At 48.8% G+C, this 14992-nt stretch overlaps 3 protein-coding genes across 3 annotated transcripts; 2 read left to right on the top strand and 1 right to left on the bottom strand.

Moving 5' to 3' along the window:
• Window positions 1–613: 613 nt before the first annotated feature.
• On the top strand, window positions 614–1434 carry N7481_003879 (putative DUF341 family oxidoreductase; the record flags this gene model as incomplete). Its single annotated transcript, XM_057263098.1, has 3 exons — window positions 614–661; window positions 734–752; window positions 815–1434. The coding sequence occupies 3 exons, from the start codon at window positions 614–616 to the stop codon at window positions 1432–1434; spliced, it is 687 nt and encodes a 228-aa protein (XP_057124759.1).
• A 330-nt stretch (window positions 1435–1764) lies between these two features.
• N7481_003878 (putative polyketide synthase) lies at window positions 1765–10033 on the top strand (the record flags this gene model as incomplete). The annotated part of the gene is made up of 8 exons (XM_057263097.1): window positions 1765–2073; window positions 2136–2280; window positions 2341–2680; window positions 2740–3265; window positions 3312–3918; window positions 3990–8743; window positions 8805–9125; window positions 9185–10033. 8 exons carry the CDS (start codon window positions 1765–1767, stop codon window positions 10031–10033), a joined length of 7851 nt encoding a protein of 2616 aa, XP_057124758.1.
• Window positions 10034–10243: 210 nt separating this feature from the next.
• On the bottom strand, window positions 10244–14527 carry N7481_003877 (putative ABC multidrug transporter; the record flags this gene model as incomplete). The annotated part of the gene is made up of 2 exons (XM_057263096.1): window positions 10244–12766; window positions 12818–14527. The coding sequence occupies 2 exons, from the start codon at window positions 14525–14527 to the stop codon at window positions 10244–10246; spliced, it is 4233 nt and encodes a 1410-aa protein (XP_057124757.1).
• Between the last annotated feature and the right edge of the window lie 465 nt (window positions 14528–14992).

Raw genomic sequence — 14992 nt, 5'->3', positions numbered from 1 at the left:
GGACCACGGCATGGTTATTGACCTAGACCTTGGATCTGTGTTTGTTCTATTTTTTCTCGCCTCTTCTCTAATCTGGAGATTCTGATCCTTTTTTTGCGGAGAAGGGGGGGGATCAACTTTAAGGACGCGCATGAAGCCGGCCGATCGCGATCTGGCGATTCCCATCCGCCACTACGTCACCGGCTCACTTTTGCCGATGCCGCGAGCCACTTCGCTTAGGCGACATTCCAAAAGCCAGGAAAAAAATAGAAAGCTATCCCATTCTCAGTCGGCTGTTCGGACCTCGATCTGGATGAAATAGGATGAGGTTGTAATCCAAGGTTTGATTGCTGGTGCCTGGTCGCTCATGCGCGTTCTAGAGCATCCCGGTCATCCCTGTGCGACTTACGCTCCATCAGAAATGGTCTTCCTTCGACGGGGACTTTTTATCATCTTAGCCTGCTAGTTCAGCCATTGCCACTGGCGAAAGGGGCTGATATGACTGCTAAGTGACCGGTTAGAAAAGTTTCAGCAACTATATAAAATGATGAGAGGGAGGGCAACCTAAAGGGTCTAGCTTTGTCCAGTATCGGTGACTTATTTTGATTCCTTCCTCTGATTCGCAATCGACAAGATGCGATTGCGTCTTTTGTGCCTCCATGGATGGGGCACAAGTGAAAAGGTTAGCTTTTTATTTGCTAAAAGAGGCGCGAGACTGAGTTGCGTTACGACTGACCCAACTACTGTATCGTAGATTCTACGCTCGCAATTGAGTATGGATAAATTCGATACCATTGCATCGGGCTCAACCCCCTGATTGATAACCCATTGATAGGTGGACTCATCGGTGACCTGCAGAAAGACAACAAGGCCACATTTCATTTCCTAGAAGGCGAGGTCGACTCCGATGCTGGACCGGGCATCGCCGGTTATTACGACGGGCCCTACTATAGCTATTATCGTTTCCCACGGACATTTTCCCTTGAAGATGCAGACGAGACAGATATTCTAGAGGCGTACGAGCTGCTGTACGAAACAATCTCCTTCCATGGCCCTTTCGATGGCGTGTTGGGATTTTCTCACGGTGGCACACTGGCCGCTGGTTTCCTGATCCATCATGCCAAACAACAGCGCGCCGGAATATTGCCGCCGGAGGCTCCGCCGTTCCGCTGTGCTATCTTTGTCAATTCCCTGCCTCCTTTTCACATGAATCCCGGGGAACATCCTGTTATAGACGAAGACCTGGATGGGTACATTACCATACCCTGTGTAAGCATTGCAGGCGCACAAGATCCACTTTTCAACTGTTCTCTGGCCCTACATCAAATTTGCGACTCACGTTCTTCAACATTCGTGGTGCATGGGAAAGGTCATGATGTCCCCACAGATCAGAGAAACGTAGCCATCATGACATCTGCAATTCGCAAGTTGTCTATCCAGATTTCTGGAATATGAGCTGAGGCATTGGTGGGAATTCCGAGCTCGAGCCAGCAGTGAGCAGGGAGGGAGAAAGAAACAGAAAGTTGAAAACAGCCAGATATCGATACTCTTCTGTGCATGACTCGGCGATTTATATGTCAACTCCACTCGATTCTAGGGTTGCAAATCTTCTGGGTTGGCAATCATCTACAAATGACCCGAGGATATTACCAAGTGCAAAGCTCTGCAGCTATAGTCAGGTCAGAAGCTCGGTAGTTTGGCAATTTAGACCATTTTGTTTCTTTTTTTTCCCTTTTTCACATAAGTCAGTCCTTCGTGTCAGATACTTCGGCATCGGGACCCAACATGAAAGAAATTCCCATCACGCTTGAGGCATCCAACTCCAGGTTGTTGATGGAATGCACCAACATAGGTGAAACAAGAGACTCTGAGCAATCAGCTCAAAATATGCATGATGGGTTTTCAATCTTGGCCGACGATGCTTCAATGCCGATAGCGGTTATAGGAATGGGGTTTAGAGGCCCCGGAGACGCAACTAATGTGGAAAGACTGTGGAAGGCTCTACTGGAGCAACGTGAAGAATGGTCACCCATCCCAGCAAAACGATGGAATAGCTCCGCATTCTATCATCCCGACCACGCGAGACATGGCACGGTGAGGATCCAAGATGACTCAAGTCAGCGGCCCATTTTATGCTTAGTGACTTTATTATCCAGATCAACGTAGAAGGCGGTCACTTCCTCGAAGAAGATATATCGTTATTCGACGCGCCATTTTTCAACATGTCCAGCGACGAGGCGGCAGCTATGGATCCTCAACAGAGGTTATTGCTGGAGGTTACATATGAGGGGCTAGAAAACGGTAGGCCCCCTCCCCTCCCCCCAATCGGATGATCAACAAACACACCACTGAAATTTTTAGCTGGACTGTCTCTGCACCAGGTTGCCGGGAGCAGGACTTCATGTTTTGTTGGATCATTTTGTGCCGACTATACCGATTTACTTCTTCGGGATCCTGAAGCAGTGCCGATATACCAGTGCACGAATGCCGGACAGTCTCGCGCTATGACTGCAAATCGCATATCCTACTTTTACGATTTGAAAGGGCCCAGCGTCACAGTTGACACGGCTTGCTCTGGTAGTTTGGTTGCCTTGCATCTTGCATGTCAAAGTCTTCAAACTGGGGATGCGACAATGGCAATTGCGGCTGGGGTTAATGTTATTTTGAGTCATGAGTTCATGTCCACGATGAGTATGATGAGGTATTAAATATAGTATTTACAACAATCTTTTGGTAGTATATACGCTTACCCTTTCACAGATTTTTATCGCCAGATGGACGCTGCCATACCTTTGATGAAAAGGCCAATGGCTACGCAAGGGGCGAAGCAATAGGTTGCGTTCTTCTAAAACCCCTGGATCAAGCATTACGAGATGGGAACACTATAAGAGCAATTGTCCGCGGAACTGGGTCAAACCAGGATGGCCGAACACCAGGAATCACTTTGCCCAGTGGTGCCGCTCAAGAAGCGTTGATTCGAGACGTTTATGACAGATGTGGGCTGTGTCCAGGTCAAACGGACGTTGTGGAGGCCCACGGCACCGGTACGCAGGCAGGTGATCCTCTAGAAACAGGTGCGATATCGCGAGTATTTGGCCATAGGCGTTCTCCAGACAACCCCGTATATATTGGATCCATCAAGACAAATGTCGGACACCTGGAAGGGACTAGTGGAGTTGCGGGGGTTATCAAAGCCGTGCTGATGCTGGAAAATCAAACAATTCTTCCTAGTCGGAACTTCGATACGCCAAACCCACGCATCCCCCTCGAAGAATGGAGGCTGAAAGTAGGTATATAGGATATTTCCTATATCCACAGACTAATGTGAACAGGTACCCCGATATCCGGAGGACTGGAATAACCCCGGTCCGCGTCGAGTGTCAGTAAATAGCTTCGGCTATGGAGGGAGTAACGCTCATGCTATTCTCGAAGAGGCCTCCGGTTATCTATCTTCACGGGGTCTGGCCATATGGCATAAACAGCCGTCAAAAGCTAGCTGGAGAAAAAGAATTGGAAATGACACATTTTCAGTCGCTTCGACTCCCAGACAGAGAATATTCCTAATGTCTGGATTTGACGAGCACTCATGCAAGGCGCAAGCCAAGTCTCTCTATGGGTATTTGTTAAAGAACGAAAGTATCATTGACAATATCTTCCTCGGTGATGTCGCTTCTACCTTGAGCGAAGGTCGATCCCGGTTCATGTGGAAGACAGCAGTTACTGGGAGTTCAGTCCAAGATTTGGCCGAATCGCTTTCAAACGAAATAAAACCTCGGATTTCATTGAAAAGGCCAATCTTGGCCTTTATCTTCACAGGACAAGGGGCGCAGTGGGCTGGCATGGGAAAAGAATTGTTAGACACGTATCCAATATTTTGTGAATCTGTTTCTCGAATTGACGTTTATTTGGCGGAAATGGGAGCGTCGTTCAAGGTTTATGGTACGCATTAACATTTAACCCCTCCCTCAATTGAGATAGGACCAGATGGGCTGATAGTAACAATTTCTCAGACGAAATATCCAAAAGCCCTCAAGACTCCCAGCTCAACTATCCCCTTCTCAGTCAAACGGTGTGCTCAGCGCTGCAAATAGCTCTCGTTGACCTTCTTTGGTCCTGGAAGGTATATCCAAACTCGGTGACGGGTCATTCCAGCGGTGAAATTGCTGCTGCGTATGCGAGTGGTGTGCTGAGCATGGAAGATGCTATGAAAGTCGCTTATTACAGAGGGTTGTGCGCTAGCAAGATTTTAGCATCGAATGAGGTTCGAGGCTCCATGATAGCTGTAGGAGTTTCGGAGGAGGCGATAGAACCATACCTCTCGAGCCTTGTTTCTGGGAAAGCTGATGTGGCTTGCATTAATAGCCCTTCGAGCGTCACGGTGTCGGGCGATACAGAGGCGATTGCCGAATTAGCCGACAAGTTGAAGGCGAAGTCCATCTTTTATCGGCGCCTCGCTGTGGACGTTGCATATCACTCTCATCATATGAAGGTTTTTGCTGATGAGTATCTAAGTGCGATTGCAACTATCGCCCCCCGAGACCAACGTGTGGCCACAGATGAAACTTGTCAGCCTTTTGCGGTATCTATATTTTCCTCTGTGACTGGCAAATGCATTCTACCAGAAGAGTTAGGCCCCCGATATTGGGTCTCAAATTTGCTTCAGCAAGTCAAGTTTTCAGACTCCCTCAAAGCTCTATGCTTCGAAACAAATCCATGGCATCATCGCACAAGTCTATTGAATGGACGGAAAGGAAAGAGAATAGGATCCGCTCAAAAGGCAAGCGTGGGCTGCCTTGTTGAGATTGGTCCCCACTCGGCGCTTTCTGGTCCCGTGAAGCAGATCATACAATCCAATGTCAAGCTTAGCACTGCCGATATTTCATATCTCAGCATCCTCACACGAAACAAAGACGCAGTTAAATCGGCGCTGGGTGCTGCTTCGACCCTTGTCTCTATGAATTACCCGCTAGATCTGAATGCTATCAATTTTGCGAAAGGAGCAGCAACCCAAAGACGACCCAGACTTCTTATCGATATGCCTCCATATTGCTGGAACCATACCAGATCTTACTGGATTGAACCACGCTTGAGCCAAGCATTTCGGAGTAGAAGCCAACCGCGAACAGATCTACTTGGCACATCAGACAATATCGCATGTCCTTTTGAACCTCGATGGCGAAATTTCATCAGGGTTTCAGAGATTCCTTGGATCATGGATCATAGGATTCAATCGGTCATTGTTTTTCCTGCTGCAGGATATTTGTGCATGGCGACTGAGGCCGCAACGCAGGTATTAGGAAACTCACAAATAATGTCTGCCATCATCATGAGGAATGTTTATATTCACTCGGCTCTCATCGTTACCGAAGCTAGCGAAGTTGAAGTATTGACTTCACTTACACCACATGGAGAAAGCCGGATGCATGATTCACGAGAATGGTATAGATTCCATATATATTCGGTTTCAAGGGAGAATAAGTGGACGGAACATTGCTCGGGGGATATCAACGTCGAATCGCAACCCAATCGTGCAGAGGAAGTGACAATTCACTATTCAGAAAGTTCGAATATCCATCCCCCCAGTTCCAAGCCCCAAGGCATTCGGGTAGTCAATGTTGACCGTCTTTACGACCTACTACGGAAGGCAGGGCTTGAGTACGGGCCTTACTTTGCTAATTTGACATCCGCCCACGCAACAGAAACTGGAACATGCTTCGCTGAGATCACGATACCGAATACCGCAACAGCCATGCCGATGAATTTCCAATATCCCCTCCTCATTCATCCCTGTACGCTGGACAGTGTTTTCCACACGATATTTGCTGCGCTGCCGCAGGACATGGGGGTAGAAAAGGGTCCTATTATCCCAGTGTCACTCGACTATATGCGCTTGTCTTATCAGATGACTTCTTTGCCCGGAGACAGATTAAGCGTTTGTACGGATGTTCGGCCTGGCTCGCGGGGACAGATCGTCGCGTCGATAGTCGTTGCTGAGAATGATTCCAAGATGTGCAGTCTGAACCCGAAAATATCAATCAGCGGGTTGAGGGGTACCCGGCTTGAAGTTGCACCAAACATGAGCGAAAGTTCAAAGAATGTTCCCATTGCATACGGAATTGAGTGGCGAGCAGACCCCATGTTTATCACCAAGGGTGAATTGTCACCCCTTCATCAAAATAATGGTAGCTCGAGAGAGAGTCTCACTTCGCGAGACGAATACGACTACTATGTCACAGTCCTAATACAAAATGCGATCGAAGCTTTCAAAGAAGAACATAGTCGGAAACCAGATTTAATCTACGACAAGTACAAATCGTCGTTGTCGGAAATACTTCGAGTACATGCAATCGACGAGAACAAATCACTTGATCAGATAATACTAACCAACAAAGCTCCTTCGAGTTCGATGGGAAGGCTAATCAACATGATAGATGCCTACCTTGCTTCATTATCCCAGGTCGAAGACGAATCTTTTACCCAACTTCACGAAGAGCTTTCCAACGCTCATCACGAAGTTCTTTCAATGGATAAAGCATACATTGCTGCCTTGGATCATATCAAGCTTATTGGATTTAAGAAGCCAGACATGTCAATTCTACAACTCTGTGATGGAATAGTTCGGCCATTGACACTCTTTCTCGAGGCTCTGTTGGCCGATATCAGCAGCGAGGAGTTTGCTTTCCCTCCCTTCTCAAGATACACTTTTACATACCACGACGAGGAAGACCACGAGCGAGCACAGTTGTACTTGGAAAAATGGACAAAGTGGATCGATCTTGTGAAGCTCGGAGATCCGCGCGGAATTTCCGATTCTTCTGCGCCTCGACCCGACGATTTTTCCTATGACCTTATCATCGTACCAAATGGATTTCACCAATTCCATTCCAGTCTCGAGGCGCTTCAAATATGTCGCTCCATGCTGAAGCCGTCTGGAACTTTGATTATCGTCGACCCGCTTCGTCCCAAAGAGAGCATTCTAGATAATTTCCTGACCACCGCTTTATATCTATGGCCCGTGGGAAATTTCGAGCCACCGAGGGGATTTGAAGATGAGGGAGGTGACCTCGATGATATGATTTATAAAGCTGGGCTTACGTCGAATCGAGACGCTGGCAGCATTGACAGTGACCGGAAGATGAATCTCGTGGAAGGCTTCATAATTTGCCAGCCAGAACATGAGGCAAAGCTCATCGACAGGGAATTCTTGATAATCCAAGCAGATGGTGACGAAATATCCATGACTGAATGCTTGAGATATGATCTCTTGGGCACATGCCCGAAGGTTGACACATCATGTCTAGCTGCAGCAAATGCGATAGGAAAGGTTTGCATTGTGTTCAATGACGTACATGAGAATGTCCTTGCAAGCCCAGATTTCGAGACTCTTTCAAAACTGAAAGAAATATTTCTTTACAGCAGCGGTGTACTTTGGATCAGCCGCGGTGGAGCTATTGATCCAACATTCCCTGGATACGGACTTGATGTTGGCTTTGCCAGAACGGCTAGATCCGAGTCTGCCGTGAAGCCGATTATCACGCTTGACCTAGACGCACAAAATCCGTTGACGAATCAGAGATCTGCGAAATTAATCACGACGTTGATTCAGAAATGCTTTTCTCAGATGAACTCTGGAGACATGGATACGGAATATGCTGAAAGGAATGGAGTTATTATGATACCACGAGCAATGGAGCGGTCAGATATCAACCAAGACTTGGGTCACATCAAGGAGACCGAGATCCAATGCGAACAGCATTTCCGACAAGTCGAAAAACCAATCCGGGTTTGTAGACCGAATGGTCACAATACTATACACCCGCATCTCGCAGCAGACTTTGAAATGACCAGTCCGCCACCAACAGGATATGCGAGGATCGAAGTAATGGCATTTGGACTGGGCGAATGGGATATGCAAGAAGATGCAGATGAATTCCAGTCGAGAGGAACATTGGGTTTAGAATGCAGCGGCCGAGTCCTGGCAATCGGGCCAGGGGTACACTCTCTTTCTATCGGTGATCGTGTCGCTTGTCTTGGGACCGGAACAGCAAGGAGCTACTATCAAGACAGAGATACCTCTTTTCAAAGAGTTAGCGATTTCATAACTTATGAAATGGCTGCCGCTGTACCTGTCGAATATACGACTGCATACTACATTATACACTATTTGACAAGGACCAGGCCGGACGAATTGGTTCTGATTCAGGATGCTGCCAGCTTGCTTGGGCAGGCGATGCTTGAGATGTGTTTTACTCGTGAAACTAGGATACTAGCAACCGTGACTGACCCCTCGCAAAAAGACCTCCTGTTGAGCAGATTTGCCATTCCACCTGAGCGGGTCTTCATCGAGGGCGTGGACGATATTGTTATGAATATCGTCGAGCTCACCAGCGGCAAGAAGGCTCGAGTTGTCATTTCGACTGCAAAAAGAACGCATCGAATATATCGAGAATTGGTCAAGTGTGTTGCATCATTCGGACATTTTGTTCAAATGTCATGTCACAACGACGAAAGAGAAGAAGATAACACCTGGAGCACTACAAAAAATATTTCATTCTCGTCTTTCAACGTCCTCGATTTTCAGAAAGATAGGACAGATCTGACACGACAACTATGGCCAAAGGTTGTTCAACTCTTCAACGAGGGAAAGCTTCACGGCCCCTCGTCACTATCCGTCTACAAAATCTCAGACCTGGATCAGGCACTGGGTGAAGTTTCCACTAAGAAGCACGTGGTAGTGACCGCTGTAGACAACGAAATAATTCAGGTAAGCGCATCACCCGTTCTATTCTCGAAGGGGAAAACACAAACTTACTTCCCACTGGCAGTTGAAACGACCGAAAGTCTCAAAGGATATATTCCAACCAGACGCATCATACCTCCTAGTTGGCGGACTTGGAGGTATAGGACGCGCAATAGCCTTATGGATGGCCGAAAGGGGTGCAAAGAACCTCATCCTGCTCAACCGAAGCGGTCTAGCAAAGGTATCCGCTCAGTCCACTGTCCAGGAACTTACCGAGAAAGGCGTGCAAGTCGACATTCATGCGTGCGATATATCAAATGAGTCAGAAATCAGACAAATGTTCCTCGATATTTCGTGGGGGGCACCGCCAGTCCGTGGAATTGTGCATGGGGCTATGGTTCTCAAGGTCAGTGAGGTATATCCCATCGTCCAGTCGTTTACCAGCTAACCGGTCCTTGATCACAGGATATACATATCGAAAAAATGACGACTGAAGACTACCTCGATGTGCTACAACCCCGGTACAATGGGACATGGAATCTTCACAATCACGCTCCAACCGATCTAGATTTCTTCCTCATGCTCTCGTCGATTAGCGGGGTGATCGGAAATGCGACGCAGGCTGCCTACGCCGCCGGCTCGGCATTCATGGACTCGTTCGCTGCCTACCGGAATACGCTGGGTCTCCCAGCTACATCCTTGGACCTAGGTACGGTCACAGATGTGGGATATTTGGCCGAGAATGAAGGGATTGCGAGTAAGATGATCACACAGGGGTTTCAGAGTACAGATACTCAGACACTTCTGTCGCTTGTCCAGGTTGCTATTGAGCAGCAGCGAAAGCATCAGACTGTGAGCACTGGGAATTCTCAAATTATAACAGGACTGGGCGAGTGGAAGACAGGTCAGTCATTAGGGAATTTCGAGGCGCCACTATTCGCGCATTTTCGAAGGAGGTTTCGTTCTGATGGAGCTGCCGGGGCGACGGAGGATGAAGATGCTTTTCAGATGGTGCGAGATGCCTTGCGGGTGTCGAAGACGCAGGATGATGCTATTTCTATTGTTTTTGAGGCTCTGAGTGCGAGGATTGCTTCCCAGTTGGGCATCTCGGTGGAAAGGATTGATCCTGCTAGTCCGTTGTCTGAGTTTGGGGTCGATTCGCATGTTGCGGTTGAGTTACGCAATTGGGTTAATAAGACGATGGATAGTGCTGTATCTATTTTGGAGATCTTGGCTACTGATTCGGTGCTGCAGTTGGCTAGTCATATTTTGAGTCGATCTCAGTTGATTGATATTCGTGGTGATAGTATTTAGTCTTTTATACTACGAATGATAGGAAGCATTCTTGTTCAAACTTCATTAACTTTTAACTGAGCGGGGTGATAGTAAATTATTTTAAGTTATGTGCATAATCAGATAATTCATGACAGAAATAACTCCTGGAAATGCTGATAAGATGGTAGTAGTCTATTGTATGTGTTTCAGTTCGGGCGCAGTATTGTATGAGAGAACCGTAAGAAATCATCACTCGGCCTTCTTGGAGGCCTTGGTTCGCAGCTTCATCAGACCGTACACAAGGGCATACGAGCTGAGAGCGAAGATGGCAACGATACCAGTGTCTCTCCATCCGTAGTAATACTCTTTCAGGTTGATGGTGTACAAGTAGTCAGCACCCTTGGTGTACTGACAGACGCGGCAGCTCTCGGTTGCGTCGGGGTTGACGAGGTTCATGCGTGCACCGATGGTTTGCATGTAGTTGGCGAGGTACTCGCCGCAGCTCTTTCCACTGGGAGGGTCAAATATGGCAAATTCACTATTTTTGCACTTGACATCCGTGTCCCAGACGTTGAAGACTAGCATGCTGCCCATGAGATAGTTGAATGGGTTCAAATAGTACATCCAGTAGCGCCAGAAGGCCTGGATCTGGGCGTATGGGACTAAAACACCACAGAAGGAAACCAGGGTACCGATGAAAACTGGATTCACCAAGGCGGCGAAGGTGGCATTAGGAGCGTAGGCAGCGATGAACTGACCGATACCGGTGTAGACGAACTCGTAGAGAAGCATGACAAGGAATGTCGCACCCGCTTTGCTCGACTCGTTGGGGAATCCAACAGTGTAGTACCAGCAGACGAAGTACAACACCGCGCACAGGCAAAGATAAGGAAGCTCAGAGACAACCAAAGAGGTGACGAATGCAATCCACGAATACATCTTGGACTTCTTTTCGCGCTGCTCGTAAATAGAACGGCGCTCAATAAACAGCGGTTGGAGTTGGTTGATCACACCGGGTGCAACGAAGATGAAGTTGAAAATGGTGAAAAGACGAAGCTGCATATCGCCGACCCTATCGCCGATCATCCAGAAGGAAAAGCCATTGAAGAGAGCAGAGCCGATATGTAGGGCAAGCTTGTTATTGACATAGTCAGTGTTGCGGTAAAGAGCCTTGTTCATACGGTTAGTAACCAGCTTAGTCTGCTCCCAGAGTGAAGTAGCAAACTCGCGGCCATCATCGAAAGTGCCAGGGGGATTTGCGGCGGCAGTGCTGATAATATCTTCAAGCTCCTTGAATGACTTGGCATGCTCAGGGGACTGCAGCCAGACCTGGTTCCAATCCTTGCCTTGGCTTAGTTGACCAGAGACAACATCAATCATGTGCTCAGCAGGGTTCGTATTAGCCGGGCACGGGGCTCCATAGCGAGTGAAGTAGTTCTTGACTGTCTGACCATTGTCACCGATATCTCCGAAGTAAACTGTCTTGCCGCCCTTAGCAAGCAAGAGAAGTGTATCGAATTCGGCGAATAGTTGAGCAGAGGGTTGATGAATAGTGACAAGGACAGCTTGGCCGACGTCGGCAAGCTTGCGCAGGAATCGCACGGTGTTGTAGGCAGACTGTCCGTCAAGGCCAGAGGTTGGTTCATCCAGGAAAATCAGGATACTGGGCTTGGACACAAGCTCGACACCGATAGTGACACGCTTACGTTGCTCAACGCTCAGACCGGCGCCCACATAGCCGACCAAAGTATCCGCAAGGTCATGCAATTCAAGAAGATCAATAATTGTGTCGACATATTTGAGCTTCTCCTCACGTGGAACATCGCTAGCTTGACGGAGAAGAGCAGAAAATTCCAGGGATTCACGAACGGTAGCGAAGGGCTCCAAAACATCAAGTTGCTCACAATATCCGGCGGAACGTTGGAATGAGACAGGAAGCTCGCGACCGTCTACCAGAATAGAACCACGAATGGTTCCTTCGGTCTTGCGCTGCGCAAGAACATCAAGCAGTGTCGTCTTTCCAGCACCGGAAGAACCCATCAGAGCTCCCAGCATACCCGGCTTTACCCATCCGTAGACATTATCTAACAGAACGCGGTCGCCAGAGGGGGTCTTGACTGTGTATTGTAGGTCCTTCCAAGTGAAAACAGATGTGTTGCGAACAAGCTGCTGATCGATTTCCTCATCACTTTGGGTACCACTCTCGACAGGTGTCTTGGTTTTTTCCTGCACCTGGGACTCCTCGTCTTTGCCAGGCTTCAGGGCGGTTTGGTCCAGTCGCTCACGAGGAATAACAAGGCAGTTGCCGCTCTCGCCGGGAGATTGCCAGCGCGAGGTGGCGATCACGGTAACGGCGACGAAGAGAACCCACCAAGCCCAGTTGATGCCAAAGTTGCGCCACAGGTGAGCGTGGCTATAAGAGAGCGAGCTGAGGTACTCTTCGCCAGTTACAACAGTAGCACCAACCTGAGCACCACCGACACCAGCACAGGCGGCATATGTGGAGTCCTCGTAGCCGGGTCCCATGGGAATAAGGTTGTTTCCGACGCAAGGGATGATTTTCTTGTGAAATTCGTTGGAGAGAAGGGCTTCGAAGCCGTAAGCCAGAGGGTCGATCCAGAAAATCCAGCCCAACCATGGGTGCATCTGAGGCTTCTGGATCATGTAGCCGGTATACATAATCAGAGCGGAGATGAGGAATCCGGAAACCTTGGAGGCACCGTCGAACGTAGAGAAAAGGGCGCCGATAGCTCGGAAAAGAGCGGTCATGGTCTATTGAATCGTTAGTTGAGCAATGCAGGGTGAATGACCAGGGCATCTTACCATTGTGGTACCAAAGACCAAAATCCAGTAAGTGAAGAAAGCTCCAGCAGACATAGTAAGGCCGACCATGAAGTACACTACCAGGGCAAACATGCTGATCTGGAAAAGGAGTACGGGGATATCGGCGGCGATTTGAGCAAGGCAGAAAGCGGCGGGATGGAACATGGCAAAGCCCTTGTGTTTAATCAAGACAGGGCGGCCGTGGAAAGAATCCGTTACCTCAGACATGGCAAGCAAACTGTTGTAAAGGAGGGAGAAGAAAAGGGCACCGGACTTGACAAACAAGCCACCAGAGTTGTTAGGCGCATTGTAGAAGAGGGAACCGGCAATCAGAGCTTGAATCAAAGTAGCCACCTGCTTGATGATAAAGGTGGCCTTGTCACCCCAAATGATTTGGTATTGACGAGAAACACACGCCTTCACCTGCTCGTTGAAGCTGACAGTTAGAGGGCTGTTCTTCGGTAGACCGTTTGACGTTTCGAAAGCAACCCCATCCTTGAAGTCCTGGGTCCTTTGAAGCGCGACATCAGAAGTAGGGTAGTTGTATTCATTCTTCATCTCCGAGTAGACAGGGGACTTCTCATACTCTGCTCGCAGAGCCTCCTTAGTGCGAGGGAAGCGGCTTTCATAGCCTTCGCGAATGCGACGTTCCGTAGGAACTGTAACCCCAGTAAGGAAATCAGCAACGTTAGAACCCTCGCGGCAGATGAAGCCAGCCTCCTCCATGAACGGACGGGCCTGGGCACGAGTTCCGTAGAAGACCTGCTCGCCCTCATCGAGAACCAAGACCTTATCGAAGAGGTCATAGATTCCATTACCTGCTTGGTAGAGGGTGACGATAGTGGAAAGGCCCAAGGTATCTGTCATGGCGCGAATTGCCTTGGTCCACTCCAATGCAGTGCTAGCATCCAGACCGCGGGTACTGTTGTCCCAGCAGAAAACAGATCCACGAGTGGCCAGGCATTCGATGATAGAGACACGCTTGCGCTCACCACCGGAAACTCCGCGGACGTATTCGTTTCCAACCTTTGTATCCTCGGTGTGGGAGATGTTCATCGCTTCCATAAGGAACTTCTTCGAGTCATCGGCGTAGGTGGTAGCGGAGTCAACGCCGTTGGGGAGCTTGTAGGGAACCTTGAGACGGGTAGCGAAGTCCATAGTTTCACCAACTGTAAGGGTCGGGAAGAAAAGCTCTTCCTCTGTATTCATCACGATCTGGCCTCGGTAGTTGTTGGCCTCATCTGGGGATAACGAGCCAAAGCGCACGTCTCCCTCCACGGACTTGTAACCTCCACGGCGATTGGCAAGCATTTTGAGCAAGGTGGTACAGCCGGAACCGGGGCGACCGAGGACCAGCAGCATCTCGCCGGGCTTAACACATCCATGACTGTCTCGGAGGATGGTGCGGAGTGGGGCCCTGTTGCGGGATTCTTTGATGTGTTGTGGGATGTTGAATTGGGAGAAGAAGTTCTCGTTGACAGCAGCTTCAGAGCTAATGACGTCCACATTGAGGTTTTGCCAAGTGACACCCAACTCCTGGGCCTTGAAACCCGAATCTAATTCACGTTGATGTTGTTCCTGGACGCGGGAGAGTAGGCTCCAATCGTTGTGAATGCTAGGCACAGGACTGGTTTTTTGGCTGGTTTTGCGAGGGGTTTCCTCTCCGTAAACAGTGGCAGCACTGGCGGTTTCATCATGAATATCATCCATCGACCCAGGTTGGGACGACGGATGAAGTGAACCCTCCATGTTTACCGTGGGGGAGGGGAGGGGAAAGAAAGAGGGTGAGTCAATTCGGCAACTTCGGCGGGAAGAGAGGCAGGAGGGTCATCGATGGTTCTTATGCAAAGACAAACGAGTGTTTACCAACTACGGTTACTCCATTTATTTACATAGTAGCACTACGCCTCGGGAGAATCATTCTAATCTTAATCTGCTCAGTGAGTGGGTCAAACCCGTCGGTCAGTGGTCCAGCCGACTTTCCGAATCCAATGGGAAATGGCCGGTGTCGAATATCACAAGGCTATCCCGAGCCGCAGACAAAGGCCGACAGATCAACTTTTTCGGGAATTGCCCCTAATATGGAGAGAAGTGAGATTTAATGAGACTCAACAGCTCGCCCCACGCGGGAAATGGATGAATGGGGTCGAAATTTCTGCGAACCCAAACTGTAGT

This window comes from Penicillium waksmanii, assembly GCF_028829765.1.
Source record: "Penicillium waksmanii strain IBT 27052 chromosome Unknown utg000004l:1.0-5674109.0:1.0-5678898.0, whole genome shotgun sequence".
In the NCBI taxonomy this organism is placed as follows: domain Eukaryota; kingdom Fungi; phylum Ascomycota; class Eurotiomycetes; order Eurotiales; family Aspergillaceae; genus Penicillium; species Penicillium waksmanii.
The sequence above is the reverse complement of the archived record's forward strand: the minus strand, read 5'-3'. Positions and strand labels throughout refer to the sequence as shown.